This window comes from Zalophus californianus, chromosome 12 (assembly GCF_009762305.2).
Source record: "Zalophus californianus isolate mZalCal1 chromosome 12, mZalCal1.pri.v2, whole genome shotgun sequence".
In the NCBI taxonomy this organism is placed as follows: domain Eukaryota; kingdom Metazoa; phylum Chordata; class Mammalia; order Carnivora; family Otariidae; genus Zalophus; species Zalophus californianus.
The window spans coordinates 88,611,212-88,629,990 of NC_045606.1; the positions used below are offsets into that span (position 1 = coordinate 88,611,212).

Consider the following 18,779-nt stretch of genomic DNA (forward strand, 5'->3'; position numbering starts at 1 on the left):
TCATATAGTGTCTTTCTACTTATTACCTTAAAAATATAATGCTACACATAAAATCACCTGAGGTTTGTAGATTCTTTTAAATCTACTTACTCATATGCATGGGGCAAAAAAACTGTACACAAAGTTACTTTGGAGTATTTACCTTTCTACACGCAGGACAAAGCCCATTTTCATCAGTGCGAATTCGATGCCAACAAAATCGGCAAATCTGATAGCCACAGGTGCAGGGGAAAAAGTTGATATCATCTATCTCCAAGGGCTCCATGCAAAGAGGACATTCCACAGGGTCTTCCTTCGCATCAGGACTGCGAGACATCTTCACGTTTATTAAACAGCAGCAAAAGTTTATAATAACTTAAGGGAGAAGGAAGTTCAGCACTGAGAACTAAACTGTAGAACTTCAAAGACCTGCATGAGAAGAAACAAAGTATACTGTTTACTACTGGGGAAAAAATGGCATTTTAACCACCAGGAACCATATTAACAAAAAATTTGTAAAACATTAATCAAACAAATTTTGCTATCATCTCAGATGAGATTTCAGAATAGAATTCTGAAGTTGTTTTGAATGTCAAAATAAAAAGTCTAGCATTACTAATCTTTTGGATTCAAGAGAAAGACAAAAGAACTTCCGCCTTTCTACATAAAACATTTAATACTAACCTAGCACCTAATCATAGCACATTTTAGGGAAATAAATAACATACAGCCTTAAAACACACTCTACACTGTCTTATCTTTGACCTAAAAGCTAGTAATGCTGCCATATAACTAAAGGAGTTTTACAGAATTCTAAAATGTGTCAGAAAATAAATGTGTTGACAAAATAAACCTAAAGAAATAGAAAAGGCTTCAGTCATCTATAATTACATGTTAATATCAAACCTTTACCACAGAAAGACTAGAACTGAAAAAATATGCCACAGAACCCAATGGTTTACAATCAAATACGTATTATTATGCCAATGAAAACTTCTGGTAAAATAAGCACATATAAAACAAAAAACTATTTCTATGGTAATGGTACAAAATCCTACACAAAAAAGGAAGGGGGAAGAAACCAAAAAGATTCCATACTCCAAAGTGTTTTGAAAAATTAAATAATTTATCATTTTAGATTATGGGGAGTTGAAAATCTTTATGTAACAATTTAGAAAAGTCAATGGTAAATTAAAACATTAAGTTGAAATCACTATTTTAGCCTCCAAAATATAAGTCAATGCAATCTCTATCAAAATAACAGGTGTTTGTTTTCTTTTTAACATAATTCAACAAACTTATCCTAAAGTTTACAAGAAAGAGTAAATGCATACAAACTGCTTTAAAACTTCTAGGAGGGAAATGTGGGAATCTGTGCTATCAGATACTGAACTGTTACAAAGCTAGAGTAATTTTAAATTTGACATGGGTACAAAAATAGACAAAAGATTAAAAAACCTAAATACTCTAGAAACAGAACCATGAATTTATGAGATTTTAATATTTAGTAACAGTGACATTCATAAATCAATATGGTAAGGACAGATCAGTTTATAAGCAATAATAAAATTCTGGTCTATCTACTTTAAAGACAGATCTACATAGAAAGATATGGTCAACTTAGTAATGTGGAAAGAAGAAAACACAAAATTAAAGGCAAGCAACAGAGTAAAGGATATATTCACTATATATAATGAAGAATTAGGGTCCAGAGTATATCAACAAATCTCACAAAGCAATTTTTAAAAAGGCAATTAAGTCAAACAAAAAGAACAGAAGACAATAAGTAATTCACAGAATTACAAATAATTACAACATATGAAAAGATGATCAACCTCTCTGGTTAGTAAATAGTTGAGAGCGTATTTTCCGCATAAGCCTATCAAAGAAGTTAGTCTCCCCAGAAAGTAAAGATTATCAATGATCTAAGTTCCTCTTTCAGAGAAAATGAGAGCAGAAAAAGTACCTTGCCTTAAGTTGCCCGGCTCTTAAGTGGTGCAGCCTGGATTCATTCCAGCAAGTCTTAGCCCCTGAATCTGTGCTGTTAACCATGCCTTTATACCACTTTAGAATCTATCCCACATAAGCACACAGGTGGACCAAGTATTTTGCTCTTTTTCGCAGCACTGTTCCTAGAGCAGAAAACTGCAAAGTAACTGTCCATCAGCTGGGAAATCATTAACTAAATAATGATATAGCCATAAACTGGATGTCTTGAATCAAAAGATGTCTATTATATAGTTGTTGGGTTTTTGGTTTTGGTTTTGAGTTGTCTTTTTAAAGCAAGCTGGAGGGCGCCTGGGTGGCTAAGTCAGTTAAGCATCTGATTCTTGATTTTGTCTCAGGTTGTCATCTCCAGGTCGTGGGATCCCGCCCTGCAATGGGCTCCCCAATTAGTGCGGAGTCTGCTTGGCCCTCTCCCTCTGCTCCTCCCCCACACCCACCACTTGTGCTCTTCTCTTTCAAATAAATAAATAAGTAAAATCTTAAAAATATATTAAAGATTAAAAAATAAATCAAGCTGGAGATGCTGGGTGGCTCAATTGGTTAAGCATCTGCCTTCAGCTCAGGTCAGGTCAGCTCCCAGGGTCCTGGGATCGAGTCCCGCATCAGGTTCCCTGCTCAGTGGGGGGCCTGCTTCTCCCTCTTCCACTCCCCCTGCTTGTGTTCCCTCTCTCACTGTGTCTCTCTCTGTCAAATAAATAAATCTTTAAAAATCAATCAATCAATCAAGCTGGAGACTAATATAGACAATTATTTCCACATAAATATATATACCCTGTATGTATATATATTTGATTTGTTTCTCTAAGAAAATAAAGCACATAAAAGGTTATACACCAAAATGTTACCTTATCAAAAAAGACAAATGGAGGTTAAGTAGATTTTATTTTCCAAATTAATTTTTTTTCAAAATTTTATTTTAGAAAAATCTGTATTATCTGATTTGTTACAAAATATTCTTTTTGTATTTCAAACGGCAAATCTTATGAATTATTTTCATCTTTTGAAAATTAAGTTAAATCTTTTTTTTTTTTAAGATTTAATTTATTTATTATGTCAGAGAGTGAGCACAAGCAGGGAGAGTGGCAGGCAGAGGGAAAAGCAGGCTCCCTGCTGAGCCAGGAGCCCAATGCAGAACTCGATCCCAGAACCCTGGGATCATGACCCGAGCCGAAGGCAGACGCTTTAACCAACTGAGCCACCCAGGTGTCCCATAAATCTGACTTTTAATAATTAGGAGAAAAATAAAGTATCTTCCTATTAGACGCTACAATTACTTCAAAATAAATTTTTTTAAAGACATGGTATATGTATTTATAAACAATTCCAGAATCCCAGTTTGCAGACCCAATTTTGCTACTATCAGTTTTTTCATATATAAAATTAGTTTATTCATATATTAAAATTAGAGATGATTTCTAATAGCTCCTCCAACTTGAATATCCCAGACTATACCTGCAGGAAAAACAGACTCATAGTCTCCACCAACATGAAACTAATTGAGAGGTGCTATCTACACTTCTAATGTACTTTTTTTTTTTTTTAAGATTTTTATTTATTTATTGAGAGAAAGAGAGAATGGTAGAGAGCATGAGAGAGAGGAAGGTCAGAGGGAGAAGCAGACTCCCTGCTGAGCAGGGAGCCCGATGCGGGACTCGATCCAGGGACTCCAGGATCATGACCTGAGCCGAAGGCAGTCGCTTAACCAACTGAGCCACCCAGGCGCCCCTCTAATGTACTTTTGATTGCATGATATTACTTCCACAACCAATAGCTTACTTGAGTTCTAGTGAGGTAATTTATGGGATGCTGGGAGGTAAACAGTTGGGATTTATGAATTGAAAAGCTTTCCAAAAAGTAAATTACCATAAATAAAAGATGACATATTGAATTTTTGCTTTTTGATTGCTTGTTTTTTAAAAAAAAAAATTTTTAAGATTTTATTTATTAGAGAGAGAGAGAGAGAGCACGCACACAAGCAGAGGGAGGAGTAGAGGGAGAGGGAGAAGCAGACTCCCCGCTGAGCAGAGAGCAGGACATGATGCTCCATCCCAGGACCCTGGGATCATGACCTGAGCCAAAGGCAGACACTTAACCAACTGAGCCACCCAGGTGCCCCTAAAAAAAATTTTTTTTAAAAGATTTTATTTATTTACTTGACACAGAGAGAGAGAGAGAGAGAGAGAGAGAGCACAAGCAGGGGGAGTTGCAGGCAGAGGAAGAGGGAGAAGCAGGCTCCCCGCTGAGCAAGGAGCCCAATGTAGGACTCGATCTCAGACCCTGGGATCATGACCCGAGCCGAACGCAGACACTTAACCGATTGAGCAACCCAGGGGCCCTTAAAAAAATGTTTAAAGGGTCTGCAGGAGTATGTATTTTCCAGTTTAGAGGGAGGAAAGGAAACAAAACAGCAAGAAGTCCCTTAAGATGGTTAAAACAAGTGCGAGGGCATTTTGTACACTTCTAGTACCATGGAGAGATGCCATGCAAGCCTGTTGTCAAAGTAATCACAGAACTGGTAAAATGTAGGAGAGAAGTCTAATGTGGTAGAACACTGGAATACAAAGTAAAAGAGCTGATTTCTGCCTCATCCCTCCACTAAATAGCTATATGATCTTGGTTAAGACACTCAAAAGCTGTAGGACTCAATTTATTCATCTGAAAAATGCTAGGACATGCAAAATTAAATGAAAATTCAAGTATAGAGAAATTTCCTTTATGTAACACCACTGAACTGAGCTTTAAAATAAGCTTTGAAATAAACTCTCTCCTCTCCAAATACCTTAGCCCAAATTTTCATTTAAGAATAATTTTATTTCAGGGCGCCTGGGTGGCTCAGTTGGTTGGGCGACTGCCTTCGGCTCAGGTCATGATCCTGGAGTCCCGGGATCGAGTCCCACATCGGGCTCCCTGCTCAGCAGGGAGTCTGCTTCTCCCTCTGACCCTCTTCCCTCTCATGCTCTCTATCTCTCATTCTCTCTCTCTCTCAAATAAATAAATAAATCTTTAAAAAAATATTTAATAAAAAAATTTTATTTCATAAATATTAATATTTATATTAAAATTATATATTGTATGTTCTATAAATATTTAATATACTATAAATATTTACAGTCTATTAAAATAAAAATAAAATGAGTTAAAACAATAAGATTTATAAAGGTATAAGACACAGAAAGATGTTTTTAGATGAAAAAGGTAAGTCAACGACTTCCTGGAGGAGGTGTGGGGGTTCTTAGGACAGAAGTGATTAGTTTCTGATTCAGTAATTAATTTTGAAAAAAAAAAAGTTCATTTTCACATACACTATCTAATTCTCACAGTGACTTGGTAAGAACACATTACCCCCTTTATAAAAGGTGAAACTGAGACTATGTGGTAAACCTGGCTCTAAGGGTTAAAACATACAATTCAAAAGTAAGACCACCAACTTCAGAACCCAAGCCCTTTCCAGCATGGTAAGACAGAAATTATGATCACTGAAGTCACAGCTGCATATCTTTGTGTATGAAATGTGCATTTCCAAAAAGTGAAAATGATGTTACTTTTTCAAAAAAGTCAATACTACAGAAAATCTCTACATTATCCAAGTTCTTATTCTCTAGATCAACTGAAACTAATACCACAACACAGTATAAATTGACATAAATATAATGCTCTTGAAACACCAAAGAGTAGTGATGAAGTACACAAAATAAAAATACCGTACTCAAAACCATGCTCAAAAATCACTCATAAAGTGCTGCATACATGTTTTTGTGCTTAGGACCCTGTTCAAAAAATCTGTATAAAAATATACTGTAAAATGTAAAGTACTGTAGCCACTGTAGAAAACAGTTTGGTGGTTCCTCAAAAAGTTAAATATAGAATTAGCATATGATCCACTTCTGGATATATACCCAAAAAACTCAAAGCAGGGACTTGAACAGATACTTGTACAGCAATGTTCACAGCAGCATTATTCACAACAGCTGAAGATGGAAACAACCCAAGTGTCCATCAGATGAATGGAAAATGTAGTGTACACATAGAATATATTAGGCCATAAAAAGAATAAAATTCTGATACATGCTACAATGTGGATGAACCTTGAAAACATTGTACTATAAGTGAGATAAGGCAGTCACAAAAAGACAAGTATCATATGATTCCACTGATATGAGGTATCTAGAATAGGCAAATTCACTGACATAGAAAGGAGAGTAGAGGTAACTGGGGGTTGGGGAGAGGGAGAATGGGGAGTTACTGCTTAATGGATATAGAGTCTCTGGTTGGGATGGTAAAAAAGGTTTTAGAAATAGAAAGCGGTGATGGGGGGGCACCTGGGTGGCTCAGTTGGTTAAACCGCTGCCTTCAGCTCAGGCCATGATCCCAGGGTCCTGGGATCGAGCCCCACATCGGGCTCCCTGCTCATGCAGGAAGCGAAGCCTGCTTCTCCCTCTGCCTGCCACTCCCCCTGCTTGTGCTCTCTCCCTCTCTCTCTCTCTCTCGCTGTGTGTCAAATAAATAAATAAAATCTTTAAAAAAAAAAAAAAACTGGTGATGGTTACACAACACAGTGAATGTACTTAATGCCACTGAATTGTACCCTTAAAAATACTTAAAATGACAAATTTGGGGTTAGATATATTTTATAATAAAAAATCAATAAAAGAAAAATATACACTATACACACTTAAATGGGGTATAAACAGCACTTTTGAGAAAATTTTTCAAGTATCTGGTTCCTTACTTAAAGTCATTAATCCTTTAATTTTTTGCCAATCTCACAGCTGATTTTGTGATAAGGTAAATGTGTATATGATGCAACTCCACTGCATTGCAATTTATACTGCTGGATATACTACACAACCAAAATATATTGTAACAACACGTAACAGAAAGCTACTTACAGATGTGAAATATGTACACACACAGACTTTGAAGGGTATCCAGAATAGCATCTTAAGTGTCCATAAAAACCATATACTCAATATATATACATAGAACTATACACTAACATTTCTTAAAACCTTTAAGTATAATACTACACCACTTACAGTTTACTTAATCACTGTTTTATAACTATAAAATTCTTATTTAACAACCAGTCCAATCTCACTAGAAGGAAACTTCAGGAAAGCAGAGAAATTACCTGGCACATCACATTTACAATGGTATACCAAGCAGCTACAATATGGCTGGTGGTAAAGAGTAAGTACTCACTTATTTGATGAATGAATAATGAAAAAAAAAGGAATAAATTATTGTTATATGTCATTTATGACTGACAACCTTCTTCAAAAATAGGAAACAACATTCTAAGATATCCACTGTTTCTATATTAGGCACCTATTTCACAAAGCATGTTACTTATATAATAAAATACACAAAGTCATAAAAACAGACTGAACAGTTTGCTACATAAAAAAGCAAGATAAGGGGCGCCTGGGTGGCTCAGTCGTTAAGCGTCTGCCTTTGGCTCCGGTCATGATCCCAGGGTCCTGGGATCGAGCCCAGCATCGGGCTCCCTGCTCCGCGGGAAGCCTGCTTCTCCCTCTCCCACTTCCCCTGCTTGTGTTCCCTCTCTCGCTGTGTCTCTCTCTGTCAAATAAATAAATAAAACCTTTAAAAAAAAAAAAAGGCAAGATAAGCTGATTGCCTAAATATCAACAATACTTCCCCATTTTAAATTAAGTACCAAATTACCAGTATACATATACCATGAATACACATATACTATGGAACTCAAGACTGTCTGTATTACCTTTAGGAACAGGAGGAAAGCTTATTTATGTTTTAGAAAAATACGTAAGAATTTAAAGTCTCCTTCATAAAGGTTAAGATGCCATTATACATAAAAGAATCAATTATGTGGGACTGCTTTTGACCTCTCCACCGTGTTCATTTAGTAAATTATTTTACTTTCAGAAGATGTAAATCAAAATCAGCATCCAAGTCATCTCACACACTATAACATGTCCCCTCAGCATTTTTGGCAGAAGAGGTAGATAAGGGTGGAAGAAGATGAACCAAATCTTTTTCCAGTAGAAAGTAACCCCCAGGAGGGAAAAAACTGTCTTACTTATTGGCATATCCAAAAATCTCAGAACAGTTGGTGGCATGTAACAATTTGTCAAGTGGAAGGAGAGCAAGAAAGAAGGGATGGAAGGAAGGAAGGAAGGGGGTAAAGGAAGGGGAAGTACCTATTTATTCATCCATAAATGTGTAGGTACCTATCAGAAGACTCACTGAACAAAACTGCCAATCTTTTCAAGTCCATATGTAGCAAACACATACTAGACATAGTAACAGACTTCTCTGAACATCTCACTGAAAAGGCAAAGGTTTTTTTTATTTACTTATGATGCAATACTCAATACTAAAAGTAATTTGCTAATTTGCATGCATTCATTTGCAGCTGGAGGAATAGGATCATTGATTTTGGGAGAGTTGTTATTAAAATTACCACCAATTTATCAGCTGAACAAATCAAAGACAGCCAAGATGACAAATCATTCAAATCAAAGCAATAAGGAAATGCAACCTTTGCATACAAATATATTTTTTAAAAACCTAATATGAAAATTAAAATATATTAAAAACTGAATATGATCATTTATGTGTATTATCAATTTAAAGAAAAAAAATTTGCTACAAGTTTCCTTCCTGTAAAAAAAGTTTCCATACACATTTAAAATGATTCAAGTAAAAAAGATCTAACTTAAACCACTTCAGGGGCGCCTGGGTGGCTCAGCTGGCTGGGCGGCTGCCTTCGGCTCGGGTCATGATCCCAGAGTCCTGGGGTTGAGTCCCGCGTTGGGCTCCCGGCTCGGCGGGGAGCCTGCTTCTCCCTCTGACCCTCTCCCCTCTCATGCTGTTTCTCTCTCTCTCTCAAATAAATAAATAAAATCTTTAAAAAAAAAAACCACTTCGGTATAGACTACTACACCACTACTTAAAGTATAGTGGGCAGAACTTAACAATGACTAGTATTTTAAAGGGGGAAGTTTAAAAAACAAAAGGTAAAAGCACATTTAAGCTCTCTTATCAAGAAAGCTAACCAGTTGTTCTAATTGTATCCAGTACAACATAACATTTATTCCTTCTATTTACAAAGGTTCTCACTTTATTAGAAAAGTTAGATAGCTGACCAATGAAGTTTCTGCCGTTCTAACAGTTCTTTTTTATCTTCATTTATTTAGTGATTCAATAAAATAGTTATTCAGTTCTTACTGTGTTTCAAATTCTAGTCTATGTCTTTGGGATACATTAGTGACCCCAACAGACAAAAATGATCCTAAGGTATGAGGCAAATGAAGAAACATTTTCTCAAGAAAATCTAAAACTCAGGAAAAGCAGAAGACTATGTAGTATTTGAACCAAAACCTACTCCCTCTCTTTCCTTCCCCCTTACTGGCTCAGTGAGGCTGAAATTTCAGATTGGTGCAGCCAGGAACAAAGAGTACCTTCTCACCACACCTACCAGACCAAGAGCAATCTTCCCAGGAGGAGCAGGACGTCAGCGTTTCTCATTCTGCTCAAAGCTACCTGATGCTAAAGCTAAGTTCCAGGTAAGTGCAGATAAGGGCACCTCTCTTCCACTCAACTGCCACGCACAGGAAAGAGGTCCTATGTTGCTGCTACATGTTGAAAATACTAGGACCCAGATTGTCCTCCACTCAGCTACTTTGGAAAACAGAAGTCCCACACCAGGAAAGGCAAGACTAGGTGACCTGAGACTACCACATATACCTCCAAGAAGTGCTCAGTTCCTAAACTGGGGGTGAAACACAAAGAGAAAAACACATCACTCTCTCTCCTACCCAATTCCACAGCCAGAGCCAAAGATTTTACCAGAAAGGTAAAGCAGGCCTTAAAACCAATAGCTCTGAATCTCTTCCAAAGAGACCGTTCCAATCCAACATTGTTCCAATGTTGACTTTGTCTGCAACAGAGTGTGAAGTTCAAGCCTAAGGGCAATCTCAAAACCTCGGACATTGTGGTGAAGGACAAATGGTAGGAGATTCAGAAACAGGCTAACCTGTAAACCGTCTGGGATGAGCCCTCCTGGGGTCAGAACAAATTTCAAGCTCTGACTCAAGAACTATCCCTTCAAGTGAGCTCCAATTTTTTGGATCAAGCTGAGAAACAACTTATGTCCTAAGGCATTGTTGAAAACAATGGAGCAGGCAGGTGGCAATTAATGGAGCTTAACATGTAGGTGTGGTCAAGGAAAGAGGCAGTGAAAGAGAGCCCTGTGAAAAATCCCTGGGTGAGTGTGGGCATATCCAAATCTGCACCCCCTAGGAACAACACCAGATGCTTAACACTGCAAGAGGGAAACAGACTTCACTAAAATAATCCACCTAGTAACTAAACAAATAACCAAGTAACGGGGCGCCTGGGTGGCTCAGTCTTAACTAAGCATCTGCCTTCGGCTCAGGTCATGGTCCCAGAGTCCTGGGATCGAGCCCTGCATCGGGCTCCCTGCTCTGCGGAAAGCCTGCTTCCCCCTCTCTTTCTGCCCCTGCTTGTGTTCCCTCTCTCGCTATGTCTCTCTCTGTCAAATAAATAAATAAAATCTTAAAAAAAAAAAGAAAAAAATAAGCAAGTAACAATCATAAGGGCTGAGAGGGGCAGGGGAGACCAGTATCCAGAGTTGCTACAATATTATATAAGATGTCCAGTTTCCAGTAAGAAATTACTAGCCATACAAAGAAACAGGAATGTATAACCCATAGAGAAGGAAAAAAGCAGGCGATAGAAACTGCCTCTGTGAGCCACCAGAAGTCGGATTTAACAAAGACTTCAAAGAGCCATTTACATATATATTCAAAGAACTAAAGAAAACCATAAAGAAGTAACGTATGATGACAATGTCACATCAAATAGAGTGTCAATAAAGAGATAAATATTATTAAAAAAAAACAATGAAATGCCGGAGTTGGAAAGTATAATAACAAATAAAAAAGTCATTAGAGGGGCTCAACAGTGCATTTCAACTGTCAGAAGAATGAAGTGGCAAAATCAAATACAGATTAATAAAGATTATTCAATCCAAGAAACAGAGAGGAAAAAGAAAAAATAAACTGAACAGACCCTCAGAGAAAAGTAAAACACCACTGAGTGCATCAACATACACATAATGGGAACAAAAGGAGAGAAAAGAAGAAGAAAATAATATCTGAAGAAATAATGGCCGTATAAAAATGAACTACAGGGGGGCACCTGGGTGGCTCAGTCAGTTAAGCATCTGCCTTCGGCTCAGGTCATGATCTCAGGGTCCTAGGATCAAGCCCCGCATTGGGCTCCCTGCTCAGTAGGGAGCCTGCTTCTCCTATCCCTCTGCTGCTGCTTTCTCTCTCAAATAAATAAATAAAGTCTTAAAAAAAAGAAAGAAAGAAAAGAAAATGAACTACAGCTACACAACACCACAGATGAATCTCACAAACAATGTTGAGCAAAGAAAGCAAGAAGAATATAATTGTTGTCATATACATTTCAACAAATAAAATTTATTTCAGGGATGCACACAAGGTAATAAAAGTCAGATTACTGAGTGCCTCTGAATGAAAGGGAAAGGGTTATGAATGGGAAGAGATGTATCTGAGAAATTCTGAGGGTACTTGAAATATTCTATTTTTGACCCGGGTTATAAAGACACTTGCTGTACATGTTTTATATGTTGCTGTATATTCCTCAATTTTTTCAGTCTTAAAAGAAAAAGATAACAGCTGCAGGTTTCCCACAATGGTTAAAAATAATCTGCAGACCCAGAGAGCACAATATACCTAAGTGGGATCAACAAACCCACATCCAGCTATAAGACAGCAAAACTGCAGAACACTGAAGGTAACAAGAATCTTAAAAAGCAGACTTTTAAAAAGGACCTCTCACCCAGTGGAATAATTAGAATTACAGCTGAGTTCTCAACAGCAACAACTTAAGTCAGAAGGGAAAGACATACATAGATACTGAAAGAAAATTATCAACCTACAATTGTCTTCCTAGAAAAGAATAACCCTCAAGAATGAGAGTAAAATCATAAAACATTTTTTGAGATAATCAACAATTTCACATGGACTGCATACTAGATGATATTAAGGAATTACTGTGAGTTAGGGATAGTAGTAGTATTATATTTATCTTTGGGTATTTTTTTTTATTATGTTATGTTCATCACCATACATTACATCATTAGTTTTTGATGTAGTGTTCCATGATTCATTTGTTTGCGTATAACACCCAGTGCTCCATGCAGAGCGTGCCCTCTTTAATACCCATCACCGGGCTAACCCATCCCCCCACCCCTCTCCCCGTTTCTCAGAGTCCATAGTCTCTCATGGTTCGTCTCCCCCTCCGATTCCCCCCCTTCATTTTTCCCTTCCTGCTATCTTTTTTTTTCTTTTTAACATTTTTCAAAGCTCTTCTACAGGAGATACACTCTGAAGTATTTACAGACTTCATGATATAATATTTCAGCAGGAAAGGAGACACAATGGGGAAGGGATGAAAGTAGAATGGTAAAATGTCTGTAACTACAGAAACTATGGGATAGAAATAACTGGGTTTCATCACACTATTGGTCTACTTTCACGTATGCTCACAAATTTCCATGATAAAGCGCTAAAAATAACTGATAAAAGAATGAGGCTAAATTAAAAATTAAAACAAAAATAGAGACAGTTTACCAGTAAGAGACCTCCACTGAAGGAAACTGTGAAGATGTTCTTCAGGAAGAAGGAAAATGATCTCACAAACAGATTAAAGAAGAGACAGTGAGAAAAGAATATGGTAAAAATGTATGCAAATTAAATCATGTACTTCTATATAGAACAGTATAATTTGTTGGATTTAACAAGGATAAAATAAAATATTAAGCAATAACAACATGTCAGTTTGGAGAAGAGTGATGTAAGATAAGCTCCCGTAAGGTCCAACTTTAAGAGGAATATGAACAGTAAAATTTCAAGGGTAACCACATACTCTCTATGATCTACTAATCCCACCTCCCTGTATCTTCCACGCAGAAAGAGCTGCACATATACTAAGGCAAATACAAACACCTCCAGCACTTTTTTGTAATAGCAAAAAAAAAGGGAAACCTAAATGTCCATCAATAGGAAATGACAAAAATACAGTAAATCAATAAAAATACTATACAATAGTTTGAAAGACTAAGGTAGATCCACATATACAAACATACTGAATGAAAAAATTTAACTGCAAGTACTGTACAACCTTTTTACATTAAAAAATCATAGAAAAAATTATAAGCTGGTAATAGTGACTACATCTACAGAAACAATGAAAGAAACGGTATGGATTGGAAACGAGCCTTGTGTATGAGTCTTGTAAAAAGACATTATATTAATGCATTTCTTCTATTATAGTACATTAATTTTTAAAAATAACTTCAAAGTTACTAAGCTTTGAATCGTTTGAGTACAAAGATCACATCTATTGTGTTCAACACTGTGCCACAGGCAAATGTATAGCAAATTATAGGTTCCCACAAGGGGGGAGGGAATACAAAGAATGATTCAAAGGGAAAATGCCAAAATAGCAGGGTGACTATGTGCAGTTTCTTTTCTTCCTCCTATTTTCCAATTTTTAGAAAATAAACATTTACATTTATAAAGGGAAAAACTATTTTAAATTAAAAATTAAGTGCATCTGACAAAAAGACACAAAGTGATGAGACAAAAAAACTTTTGAATGTATAATTAGAGAATCAGCATCAACATGTTTCCTATTAGCTTACTGCTCTCTCAGAAGAAAGCTAGGAGTTAAAAAAAATTAAAGGCTAAGCCTGATGAAAGTGTTATTAATAAGATAAAATCAAATCCGCATAAAATCAAAGCAGAGACTAATTAGTGTGCTAATTAGTTCTCTACCATACTTACACAGGTTGTCAACAGAAGTTGTGTATACCAGTGTATTTTCCGTTCAGAAAAACAAAATAAAACAAAAATACCCCACAAAAAAAACCCAGATCTATTTGGGGGGGGGGGCAGCACCTGATAGAAGGGTGTGCCTATTTTATAGTTTTTTAGGACTGACCCAGAGAACTATTTGAAACAAATGAATCAAAGCATCAAAAATTCAAAACCCTCCTAGTCACTCTGAACATAAATTAGTCCTTTTAGAGATGTGTCTGTACATCAGTTTAGAGTATACCAGTAGTAACAGATAAGATAGAAAAAAATCAGTCAGGCAAAAATACTAAACTGAAGTGCAAGAGCCAGTTTCATCCTCTCAGTATTAAAAACAAACAAACAAACAAAAATGTTTATTAGCATGGTTAAGTGGGACCTCTTCTTTACTTATATCCAAATGTCACCCAGTCACTTAGATTCTAACACCTCTTAAATTCTGATCCCAGGTTGCATGCTGCATGCTCCTCTTCCACCAAGAGATCAGTTCCAATTCATCCATCCCCAAATTATTTCACTTGCTACCACTTCGGTCTTCCTACTTCATGGCAAGCACTGACTGACTAATGAGGAAGACCATCCTTTCAATTTTTGGCTGGGTGGGACACACTTTTTATTAATCTTTAAATCGCATATAGGTATACTCTATACACATACTTTAAAACAAAAAGTTAAAAAGTAAAAATCCACAATCAACAAGTGAAGCAATTTATAAAGAACATATTTTTTAAAAAATTATATTCATTTCTTGCAGCCAAATTATCTATTTAAATAATTATACACTTCAAATAATATTGTGGAATTTAAGCCTATAGTTTAAAAAAATGACTAAAGGGGTGCCTGGGTGGCTCAGTCGTTAAGCGTCTGCCTTTGGCTCAGGTCATGATCCCAGGGTCCTGGGATCGGGTCCCGCATCGGGCTCCCTGCTTGGCGGGGAGCCTGCTTCTCCTCTCCCACTCCCCCTGCTTGTGTTCCTCCTCTCGCTGTCAAATAAATAAATAAAATCTTTTAAAAAAATTAAAATTAAAAAATTAAAAAATGACTAAAAACATATGTGCACCTAAATTCTGAGGAAATGGAAGATATTATTTACCTAACGGTGGAATAAAAAATATACTAACTTATCCATACCATTGCCATCTTAGAAACTAAAAGCCCCAGGGGCGCCTGCGTGGCTCAGTTGGTTAAGCATCCAGCTCTTATTTTGGCTCAGATCATGATCTCAGGGTTGTCAAATTCAGCCCAAGTGGGGCTCCCTGCTCAGCGAGGAGTCTGTTTGAGATTCTCTGCCCCACTCCTCCATCTCTATAAAGAAATAAATAAATCTTTAAGGAAGGAAGGAAGGAAGGAAGGAAGGAAGGAAGGAAGGAAGGAAGGAAGGTCGGTCCTAAAAGCCCATTAAAAAAAATCTAACACTCACTAAAAGAGAAGTTCCAAACTAGGAGTCAGCAAATACTTTCTGTGAAGGGCTGAATACTATTTTATTCTTTGTGGGCCATACAGACTGTAATCACTCAACTCTGCTGCAGTACAATACATAAAGAAATGAGTGTGGCTGTGTTCCCATAAAACTTATTTATGGACACTGAAATTTGAGTTTCACTTAATTTTCCCATATCACAAAATATTACTCTTTTGATTATTTTTTCAAACGCTTGAAAATGTAAAAACCCCTCTCCTGGGCCTTAGAAAAACAAGCAGCAGGGACCCCTGCTCCAAACTAACAGAGAAAAGTCACAAATCCGAGCATCAGTCTAAGTCTTGGACTTCTTTCAAATCTATTTCTCTTAACCTTCTTCCTAAGGAAATCTTTTTTAGTATTATATTAAACACATGATTTCTCTCCACTCCAAGCATTTACTTTAACAGACCCTAATGAGTTGCTCCAGCATGCAACAGGAAACTACTAGCACTATTTTAGGATATAAAAAATTATTTCTGCATCTCCATTACTCTTACTATAAAATTTCACAAAACTTCAAGTAATGTGTAGACACAGCCTTGTTTTCCAATTAGATAAATTTCAGGAAACAAATACAGTACCTGAGAAATGAAATACCTACCATACACAGCTACAATAAAACCAAGACCATTCTGAATAACACATGTTAAAGCAGTAAGTAAAACTGTTCTGAGTGATGTTAATCAACACTTACTAAATGTTTAGAAAATGTTTCCAATGTTGGGAGCCTCAGTAAGTTCCAAATAATCATACTACTTGTATACAAAAATACAAGAGTGAGAAAATTACCTGTAAGTTCAGAACTGTATGCAGTTTCATATTTCATAGAAGGAAGAAATTCAGATGGAGGTGCAAAAAGGAATGATGAAAGTAAAATATGAGTAATGAAAAACGCAAAAGCAACAAAATAAAGACATGGAAGTTGGATAAAATAATTATTAGAGTCTAAGTTAAGTTTTAACAAGAAAGGAAAACAGCCAAAGGTAAACTATAATGACTGGTATTACAAGGGAAGCAGCTGAGTTTTAACTGAAGAGAAAACACCTTTTATGAACAATGGTGGTGAGGGATTGAAGGAGAAAGGGGGAATAAAAGAGCAAACAGCCAAAATAAAAAATTAAAATTAAGAGATGCCTGGGAGGCTTTGTCAGTTAAGCATCTGCCTTCGGCTCAGGTCATGATCCCAAGGTCCTGGAATCTGAGTCCCACACTGGGCTCCTTGCTCAAGAGGAGCCTGCTCTCTCTGCCCGCCACTCCCCCTGCTTGTGCGCTCCCTCCCTCTCTCTCTCTGACAAATAAATAAAATCTTTAAAATGAAACAAAACAGGGCGCCTGGGTGGCTCAGATGGTTAAGCGTCTGCCTTCGGCTCAGGTCATGATCCCAGGGTCCTGGGATCGAGTCCCGCATCGGGCTCCCTGCTCCTTGGGAGCCTGCTTCTCCCTCTGCTTCTCTCTCTCTCTGCTCCTCTGTCTCTCATGAATAAATAACTAAAATCTTAAAAAAAATAAAAAAAATAAAAAAAAATAAAAAATAAAATGAAACAAAACATTAAAATTAAGTCACCATTTAGTTATCCTGTTATAATCCCCCTCCCGGCCCTGGAGTGAGGGGACAGAATGGGATTTTTTGCAATATAGCTATAGTCTTACTATATGAAGTATGCAACCATTAGTTATTATAAAAACTACAGTGTATCAATGGGAGGAAAGTTTTAAGAATCAAACTGTTGGTACTAACAATATACAGGTATAATAGCATGTGGTAGATAACTGTAAACAATGTTACTATACTTACACATGTGAAAGTGTTTAAACTTTGATAGTGGCTATAACTTCAGCAGTTACCATTTCACCAATTTTCTGGGACTAGGCAAATTATGGTAAACTGTTTGTAACATCTGCAATGCTTCTAGAAGCTTTAATGCACAAAATAGGAATTTTTTAAATGAGGTAATCCTGTGTTAAAGCAACAGGCATGTATAAGAATACATTAACCTGGGGCGCCTGGGTGGCTCAGTCAGTTAAGGAGCTGCCTTTGGCTCAGGTCATGATCCCAGGGACCTGGGATCAAGCCCCACATCAGGCTCCCAGCTCCACGGAGAGCCTGCTTCTCCCTCTCCCTGCCACTCTGCCTATCTGTGCTCTCTATGACTCTGTCAAATAAACAAATAAAATCTTTAAAAAAAAAAAAAAGAATACATTAACCAAGCAGCAATCTACATTGAACAAAGAACCACAGAAGAACTAGCTTAAAATGTTTCTGAGTAACAATCCAGACTACAACCTATTAGGTGAAAAGATCTGCTTAACTAGCAAAATTAGATTTATAAGATTATGTCTCCCAAAGACTATTTAATAAATAAATTAGCTTTACAGTAAGGAACAAGGATAAGTATTAAGTGCTTTGTACTTTGTAGGTGCTTAATAATTGTAGAGAAGGATAAGAGAGAAAAATAGGGAGTCAAGGAGGGGGAAAACAGACAAAACATCATAAACTTAATACCAAAACCTACAGATCATTCACATGAAAACATAAATACAAAAATCCTAAATATTAGCAAAACCACATCAACAATATTAAACTAAGCAGAGTTTTCCCAGAAGTGGAAAGACATCATAATAGGAAATTATTTATCACCTCAAAAGATCAAAAGAAAAAACTGTGATCTCAAGAAATGCTAAAAAATCATTTAATAAAATCCAATTATCTTATCCTTATAAAAAATCTCTTAATCAACTAGGAAAAGATTATCTTATAACAATAATGGATATCTACCCCAATACATCCTAATGATGAGACATTAAAGGGATTTCCACTAAAATCAGGAATAATATAGAATGCTATCATTACTATTAACGTTATTCCAGAATGTTAGATAAAATTTTTAAGTCAGGCAATATTATATGTAAAGAGCAATTCAAGGGGCGCCTGGGTGGCTCAGTTGGCTAAGCGACTGCCTTCAGATCAGGTCATAATCCTGGAGTCCCGGGATCGAGTCCCACATCGGGCTCACTGCTCAGCAGGGAGTCTGCTTCTCCCTCTGACCCTCCCCCCTCTCATGTGCTCTCTCTCTCTCTCATTCTCTCTCTCAAATAAATAAAATCTTAAAAAAAAGAGCAATTCAAAATAGACAATGTATAAAACAAACACAAATTACCAGTGTCATAATAAAAAAGGTAATTATAGATATCACAAATAGTAAAAAGCATAAATGAGAACATGAGAAGGAACTTTAAGCCAATACATTTTAACAACAGGAAATGTCCAGATTCTGTAAAAACACAACTTTTTATTATTTTCATAAAGATTTTATTTATTTATTTATCTGCAGAGAGAGAGAGAGAGCACGCACGTGCACAAGCTCCCTGCTGAGCAAGGAGCCTGATGCAGAGCTTGATCCCAGGACCCTGGGATC

At 36.7% G+C, this 18,779-nt stretch overlaps 1 protein-coding gene across 6 annotated transcripts in view; it reads right to left on the reverse strand.

The window, feature by feature from the left end:
• CNOT4 (CCR4-NOT transcription complex subunit 4) overlaps window positions 1–18,779 on the reverse strand; it is a 145,285-nt gene that overhangs the window by 81,267 nt on the left and 45,239 nt on the right. For all 6 annotated transcript variants that reach the window (XM_027573218.2, XM_027573217.2, XM_027573220.2 and 3 more), the window contains exon 2: window positions 143–408. In XM_027573218.2, coding sequence (XP_027429019.1) covers window positions 143–316 — 174 coding nt within the window. In that variant the 5' untranslated portion in view covers window positions 317–408. The remainder of the gene's footprint in view (window positions 1–142; window positions 409–18,779) is intronic.